The sequence below is a fragment of the Trichoderma reesei genome (assembly GCF_000167675.1).
Source record: "Trichoderma reesei QM6a unplaced genomic scaffold TRIREscaffold_7, whole genome shotgun sequence".
NCBI lineage: Eukaryota > Fungi > Ascomycota > Sordariomycetes > Hypocreales > Hypocreaceae > Trichoderma > Trichoderma reesei.
The window spans coordinates 582751-591288 of NW_006711154.1; the positions used below are offsets into that span (position 1 = coordinate 582751).

Here is an 8538-nt window from a genome sequence, read left to right on the forward strand (position 1 = left end):
AGCGAGCTCAACTGCCAGCAAACACCAAAGTAGCAGCAAGGCTCAGACATACTGTCCGATTTGCGCAAATCGACGCGCCTCAATCCCAACTGACTTGTTCCCAATCTTGCGATGCGAGCGGAATCCTCTTGTGCCGTTGATGCCATTGTCCAAGACTTTCCCTGACCACGCCCTCCAACAAGCCAGAACATTGCTTGCGCGCCACCGCATCGACAGCTAGCAAACGTCATCGCGAGCCACCAATATGGCGGCCACAGCCGAGTCGCAACAGCTCAGCAACGCCATCCTGTCGTTTGCGCTGGAAGGCAGCTTCCCTGAAGATGCCACCGCGCTGCAGTCGGTCTCGGAGACTGATTTGAACCCGACAATTGAGGCTCTGGGCAAGGCCAAGTTGGATATCGAGGTACATGAGCCGTCACTCCAGGCGTCGGTGGCATTGCAACGCGTTCTGACTGGAACCCCTTCTCTAGGCCGAGATCCACACCATAAACGAAGAGACAAAGGAAGACATCAGCTCGTGGATGAGGAACGCAAAGGTCCTGCAGGAGGACATCATCCGATCCAAGACCATTGCCAATGACATCATCCGTCAGTCCGAGGCACCTGAGGTGACTGGAGAAGCGATCCTAGATGCGGAAGAGAAGGCCGAGTTCCTCAATCGAGAGGTTCAATACAGCCAGCAGATTCACGGCGTCTTGAGGCGGATCCAGCAAGTCAACCAGCTTCTCGCTGAAGTCGAGCAGGCAAGCAGAGAAAGGCGGGTTCTCGACTCGCTGCGGCTGCTTGAGCGTGTGTATCCCCCATCCGTGCCATTGATTGCTGACAGCGGCTGACCTTGCGAAGAATCATGGAAGGCCCTCGATGATGTGGGTGTTAGCAAAACAACCCGAGTAATGAAGCTTTTGGACCTGAGGGCCTTTGAGCTAAAGTCCGATATCCATCAAGTCTTTAACCACGTTTGGAAGACTCTGGTGCAAGTCGATACCGAGTTGGGCAAGGTTGCCATCTACAATACGCGACAAGGTTTGTGTATACAGTTCAATGCCCATAGATGTCTCTTTAGGACACTTGCTGACCTCTAGAAGATGAGAAAATGAGCCTGGACGATGCCGTAGTTGGCCTGAAAGCGTACAAAGAGGTTGATGAGAGAATGGAGCAGCTGTGGCACAATTTAGATGCAGCGGTGGTTTCACCGCGCATGGATGCTACCAGAACAAACATACCCGGCATCAGGGTGGAGGGAGACGTGCTGGAGCTTGCAGGATCCTCTGACAGCTCAGCCGAATCCTTGCTATCGGATCTCGAACAGATCCTGACATTCGTGGCTCAGAAGCTGCCAGCCGATCTTTTGCGACCACTGGCTGATGTCATGATGGGCGACATTCTCTCCAAGCTTACCAAGGTATGGCTCAACCCTGCCGTTCCATCGGGACTCAAGGATCTGGATAAGTTCCAAGCGCTGGTATTGAAGATGAAGGAGTTTTGCGATGCTTTGCAGCATAGCGGATTTACCGGCCTCGAGCCGATTCAGGATTGGGCCAGTAAGGCTCCTACAATTTGGCTTGAGAAGAGCAGAGAAACGGCACTTGACAGCGTCCGAGTCAAGCTGGCCAGTGGGATTGGGGAGTCCAAACGCGTCGAAAAGATTGAGAGGCAGATGGTCTCCATAGCTGAGGGTAAAGAGCTCTCCAGAACTGGGGCCGGAGCTGTTGCGGACTCAAACGACTGGGGAGACGACTGGGGAGAGGCATGGGATGATGAAAAGACAGCAAATGATACGCAGGTAAAAGGACACGAAGGTGACCGCAATGAAGATGACGGAGCTGCAGATGCTTGGGGATGGGATGACAACGATGATGCGAACAAGGATGAGAAGAAGCCGGAGGCCAAGGAACCTGCCGAATCTGCTAACGAGGATGATGGTGCTGATGCGTGGGGCTGGGGAGACAACGACGATGCAAACGGGCCAAAGAACGCAGAAGCAAAGGACGCGGCTAATGCTCCGGATGAAGACGATGGAGCTGATGCATGGGGTTGGGGCGATGACGGCGACGCCCAAGAGGAGCCCGCTTCCGCTCCTGCTCCTGCACCTGTGCCTCCAGCTGCTAAAGCGAAGTCAGGCAAGGCCAAAGAAGAGACCAGGGAGCTTGTCTTCAAAGAGACATACAGCATTTCGTCAATGCCCGAGCCCGTGCTCGAACTCATATTCTCCATCCTGGAAGACGGAGCTGCGTTGACAAAGGACGGAAACGAGTACAGCCTGTTGACAGCAACGGCACCTGGCCTCTTCAGCTTGCCTACCTTCGTCCTGGCTCTGTTTCGAGCCATCTCGCCTCACTACTACTCGTCCGACGCTGGAGGCAACATGTAAGTTTGGCAGCACGAGACGTTCGCCTCTCAAACACCTCAGTGGTACTGACATGACTTTTTAGGTTCCTGTACAATGATGCCATGTATCTGTCAGAGAAGCTCTCCGACTTTTCCATAGCTTGGAAACAGCGCGAAGACCTGACACCTCGTGCGCGAAGCATGCTCCGTATTGACAATGATGTCCGGACGCTTAAAAGCTTTGCCAACCGCAGCTACTCCAACGAAATGAGTCTTCAAAAGACGATACTACAAGACCTCCTTGGCGGATCACAGAGCCTGGCACAGCAGGACGACAAGGAGTCGTCCATCGAAGCTGGCACAGCGCGTATCCGGAGTGTGGCCGCGACATGGGATCCTATCCTGAGGCGATCAGTTTGGTCCCAGGCAGTCGGGTCTCTTGCAGACTCGCTTGCGTCACGGCTGATATCAGACGTGCTGGAGATGCCATCGATCGGACAAGAAGAGGCCTACAGTATTGCCCAGCTCATCGCTTCGGCAACGGAGCTAGATGACTTGTTTCTCCCCAGCAAGCTCGCCGGGACGGCCCCGGTGCCGGATGAATTGCCAACGACGGCTCAGTATGCGCCGAGCTGGCTGCGCCTCAAGTACCTCGGCGAGGTGCTGCAGAGCAATCTCAACGAAGTCAAGTTTCTGTGGTGCGAGAGCGAGCTGAGCTTGTATTTCACGGTGGACGAGGTGATTGATCTGATACACGCCAGCTTCGAGGACAATGCACGAACGAGGGAGACGATCAAGGAGATCAAAGCCAAGGAGCCGTTGGCCAGATGAGGCCTGCTGTGGCGACTGCAATGAATATACGATGATGAAATACTCGGCTTCTTTAGCGCTCCTCTTTGTCCCATGAAGTACAGATTTGCTGATCCCCCCCCCTTTACTTAGCCAGTACCTATGGCATTGATGACACACCGACGTTGCTCGTTTTCGTGATGGCTTCATGAGGCTCTTGTCCGCCGTCGACAGCAACGCACGACATGGGCGGATGGTTTAGTGGTATAATTTTCCCTTAGCATGGTCTGTTCCTCTGGAATCAGAATAAAACCGCTTGCTTGGGAAAGGTCCGGGGTTCGATTCCCCGTTCGTCCAGCGTTTTCTTTTTTCTCCTTCACTCTTTTTATCTCCTCATCAATCTAATGACTTTTCCCTTTTTTGCGCACCATACTGTTTCTGGTGTGGGAAGCTTTTTGCCACCCAATCTCGTCTGTGAAAGCCACTTGAAGACGGACCATACATATTCTTTCTTGCGAAACCCCCCCCCCCCCCTTTTACCCCCTTTCGAGGTCTTCTTCCTCTCTCTTTTCTTCGAAAATTGCTAAGCTATCTAGGTATTAGACTAGTAGACAAAGCGGGAACAAGTCGAGCTTGAATCCAACATTGAAGAGCAAGATCCCAGTCCAGCAACACATCGGATAAGTACCCGGGAGCCCAACACCCCCAACAAACAACCCTCTCTCTGTGCATCAACCAGTTCGCATAAACAGAAAACCCAAAACATCTCCCAAACTATGACCAGAAATAGAGAATCAAGCGAGCAAGCAATTCAATCGTTCGATAGTTCCCGCCATGACTCGTTCCCTGCAGCGGGCGACAGGTCGATATGGCGCGGAAACCTCATTAATCTGTTGTTTATGCTAGCTAGATAGGTAGACAAGGTGTTTGTTGTACGTTGCATTGTACCTACTTGAGCTTATTTCTTACCACTTTCATTCGTTCTAGAAGGGGGTGAAGAACAACATGACTTGCCTACCTACTAACACGAACATTTTACAGTACCTGTTGGAACCAATACTTGCCTCTCCAGTACCCTACAACTAAAGGCTCGTCATCATGTACTACCTCCTCTAAAGATCTTGTCATATGGCACTTACCCATCAGATGCCATTCCTCCAAGCCAAATCCCAGCTCTAAACAATATGGACTGCATATTCTCACCGCTCCCTCCCCAACAGAAAAACAACCATCGTCACCCATATTGCCCGGCACATTTCTTTCTCACACAACCCCCTTGCATTATCATCATCATCATCATCATCATTCTCAGCCCATCGAGGTTCAAGTTCCTTCCCTGACTCACATCGGCCTGGAACAACACGAGCTCAGCTCGTCTTCGCCTTTCCCTCTTGTTCACGGTACATATCACACACCCTCACCCCCCTTGTTCACGGGCATGAACATGTACCCTGGCCGGCATTGATCAGGCAGGGTGAGTCCTCATGTATGGGAACTCCAGGTACTTGTTCACGGTGTGGAATCAAGACGACGCCCGAGAAAGCCCTCTTCCTGATCGCCGCCCATCTTTCCCATCGAGGAACATCCACAGACAAGCAGGAATGATAACGACAACACAGCATCACGAGTACTGATACGACAACAAAAACAGGGTGATATCTACATGTTATCAAGACAACATGATCCCTGGTCTCACACCCGTGCAGTAGCGCTGCAGCCACCATCAGCCTTGCAACGACACGTCAGCCTTCCAGATGCCGCTCCCAGGGATCTTGAGCAGGCTAGCAAGGGAGCCCACGGCCAAAGAAAAGGGGAGTTCAAACCGAGGTGTACGGAGATCCTCCGTTCAGGGTGTGCTCGAAAACACCGATCCGCATGGGACGCACGCTCAAAAGGAGCCTAGTGAAGCACCAGGAGCACGTCCTTGTCTCGCGAGTACGAGGCAATGGGTGCCTCACAAGTCACTGCTCCTCCCGCTGCTACTGCTGCTGCTGCTATTCCTACGGCTGATCCTGCCTTGACCCGATGTGTGAGCACCCCCAGCCTTGCTGTGACCTATGTACTGTCACTAAAGCATACCCACCGCCCCTTTCTCAGCCAGCAGCTCGGGACCGAGAGGAGCAGACAGCTAGACTCGCTGGAGCATAGTTCTTGCGCTGGCAATGTTCTGGCGGTACACTTTCCTGTTGTGGTTCGTTCGTGAAGTCGATCTTCGTACAATCAAGATTGTGTGGTTCCTGGTGCCGTGCCGCGAACGCCGCTGACGGCCCGGCCAGGCTATGCTAAGGCAAAGCTTACTCGTACTGCATGCTTTGTCTTCACGGCTTACCCAAATCTCCATCGTCACGCCTTCAGCGCTCTGGGTTCAGCATAATACATGCACCAGCAAATGGGAGAAGCCGGCCAGGCGCCAGTCACAAACCACCTCAACTCCTGCTTGCTGAGGGGCACCCAGCATAAGAGCAACCCCCCCAGACCACCGGAGCCACTGGACAAGGGAGGGTATTATGGAGGGCATGCCATTTCCCCAGATTTTTGCTCCCCGACCCCTTGGGAGCTCCCACAAGATCGGCTGGGACTGCGAGGCACGTCGTATGAAGTACTGCGTACGCTCGTAACTGCTCCGTTCGAGGTAGTAGTACTTCTGCCTACACGAGAAGCGCAGCGCGCGCATGAAGCAATAGTCGTCTTTTTTCAATGCACACGCCTCCCCCGTCTCGATGGTAGCATGTAGAGTACCAAGTATTTGGTAGTACTTGTAGCCCATGCCGTTGGCTAGTACTTGGACAGCCCGCACACCACCTTATAAGCAGCAGCAGCACCATCCCTGTTGGCTGGGCTGAGGAAGAGTAGGGGTGGTTGAAAAATGCCAGCCATCGGATCAGCAGGGACTTCGTGTCCCAAGCTATTGGGGTAGTAGAAGAAGCCGGGGAAAAAAAAGGAAAAAGGAAAGCCAGCGACCAGGGGTGAGGGAGGGAAAGTCCAACCATCGACGATGAATGCCTGTCAATTCACGCCGGAAGCTGGATAGCGAGGCTGCCGAGGCTGCCGCAGCCCCAACGAGAGAGCTCGCCCTGCATATTCACCACCACTGCTGAAAAAAAGTCTGCTTGGTTTTTTCCAATCAGACTAGTAGTCAGATGTCTCTCTCTTCGGTCACTTATGTACGGTCCAGGCTAGTCTTGGGTTGCTCGATCGTGATCCGACCACGAAGCCGGATCCTGCCTCTGTCCGAGACTTCCATCAGCAAAACACGGCCGAGTCCGCGATGAAGGGTCGTACCTGTCTGGGAGCAAAGTCAGCGGGAGACGTGGTAGTTGATTCAGGGTCTCGCGGAGTGGGCCGGCCGTCAACGTGTCCCCTCTGTGGCACACGGGACGGGACGAGACGAGGCCGAGCTATTACGACAAGTAATACTCCGTACTTTCGCACTTGGGCAAGGGAATACTACCACCACGCGGGTCGCACAATATTTGTGAAGCCAACAGCAGAGAAACCAGCAGAAGTCGCGGAGCCAGCTCCGATCGATTGGGTGTCACTGGGCTCTGCTGGCTGGAAGAGTCCGCAAGCATCTGGACAACACCCCCCTCTGTGCCCTGCAACTCTGCAGGCTGAACTCCGTCTCTGGCCTGCCGTGACAGCGTGTGTGTCGCACTCGCAGCGTCCAGCCGCAAAGCGTGCATGCACGGGCTCTTTGCAATCCGACCATCATGTCCAGTCTGTCCAAGCAGGCGGCGAGCTCAGACCAGCGCTCTCATGCGTGCGATAGCTCATACGCGAGCGCTGCTCCTTCATCCACGCTACCAGCGCCCCAGTATCGCTTCCTGCGGTTCCCTGCGCAGAGATTCGCCCGTAACGAAGCAGACGTTGGCCCATCGCATGCGGAGCGAGCGTTCACGCCGTCGATCGCTCCCGCCGCTCACCTCAGCAATCGACATCTCCCTTCCCTGAGGAAAAGGGGGCAGGCAGGCAGTCAGGCAGGCAGACAAGCAGGCAGCAGTGAGAGGAAATGACTCCAACATCTTGTGCCCAAGAGCATGAACATCAGCTGGCCCGCCTATCATCGCAGACAAACTGACTGCTCGTTGTAGGCATACGCGTAAGCATCGGCCTGTCAGCTCTCGTCTGCATAGGATGGTCAACGCATGCACATGCAGTCAGCGTGCGAAGCAATCCGTTTGCGCTGCCATTGCTCTGGACGCCTGATGAATAGTTCGGCCGCCTTTCCGTATTTCGGCGGCAGGATAAGAATCTGATAGCTCAGGTGTCCCGCCAGCAAGCGGACGAGTTGCGTCGCGACGAGATGCCTTGTGGGCACCTAGGATCAGCGTTTCTCCTCGTACGCGAGGCCCCCATGGGTCCGTCATGTCTTCGGTGAAGCCCTTTGAATCGTCTCGCCGCGCTGCATGACGACTTGCGCGCAGCGGCATGTGCCCGTTGGCAGCGGGCAACTCTCAGCCGACGAACCCTGAAACCGGCCAACGGGGAGAAGCAGAGCCAGCTTCAGTTGCGCCATCGCTTGACCCCGTGCAGCGACCCGCCCAATTTCATGCTGCCAAAAGACGACAGCTCATGGCCCATGGGCATTCTGCTTCTCTATTTTAGGGAGCGTTTGCGTCATTCCAATGATGGGTTCTGCATCTGCACAAGTCGATTGTTTCAGACAGACTCCTGCTTTAGCACCTGTACCACATGTCGGCAATGCCTTCACGCTTGTGTGCCATATGTCAAAAGGCCATGCTTGAGGAAAAAGGCATCGCAGCGCAGCAAGGCTTTTTTCTGCCGCTCGGTATGCCGAAAGGGTAGCAGCCTTCTGCCTCGAGAGGCATGTTGGGTCGGGGTTCATCTCGCAATGTGCAAGTATCACCCAGGCCCGAGAACATCAGAATGAAGAAGACAGGGAGTCTCTTCCCTCAGTGTCCTGAATCGGTCAATACATACGAGTAGCTGAGGTTGCCCAGCACTGTGCATCATAGACCATTAAATCTGCCTCGACACCAAGCAAGCAAGCAGTAGCTGCATGTTTAGCCCAGACATGACCCTACATAGCATTGCTAAGGGGTGGTGAGAAATGACCAGTCGTTGTTCGCGAATACACGAACATGGTGGCTGATATGGAGTAAAGGCCCTTTGGCAAAGAAGTGACGGTTCAAGGGAGTGGCAGAGGACACCGCCGACACCTTCCAGCCGCCTATTCCAATAGACGAGGGTTGGATCCTTGATGCCTTTTGCCACTATCGATGCCCAAAGCACATCCGCAGGCGAATGAAGCCGGCTTGTATCTTGGCCTTGAACCGCATTCGTGGACCGATCCTGTTCAGCCGCCATATTGCTGCGGCGTGATCATTGTTCGGCACGCCTTGCCTTTTGGAGATCGAAAGATCGCTCATGGCACGCTGCACTGCACTGCATCGAAGTCTC

At 54.1% G+C, this 8538-nt stretch overlaps 1 protein-coding gene across 1 annotated transcript; it reads left to right on the forward strand.

The window, feature by feature from the left end:
* Nucleotides 1-244: 244 nt before the first annotated feature.
* On the forward strand, nucleotides 245-3159 carry TRIREDRAFT_60426 (uncharacterized protein; the record flags this gene model as incomplete). The annotated part of the gene is made up of 6 exons (XM_006964451.1): nucleotides 245-403; nucleotides 471-789; nucleotides 844-1053; nucleotides 1128-1783; nucleotides 1868-2367; nucleotides 2433-3159. 6 exons carry the CDS (start codon nucleotides 245-247, stop codon nucleotides 3157-3159), a joined length of 2571 nt encoding a protein of 856 aa, XP_006964513.1.
* Between the last annotated feature and the right edge of the window lie 5379 nt (nucleotides 3160-8538).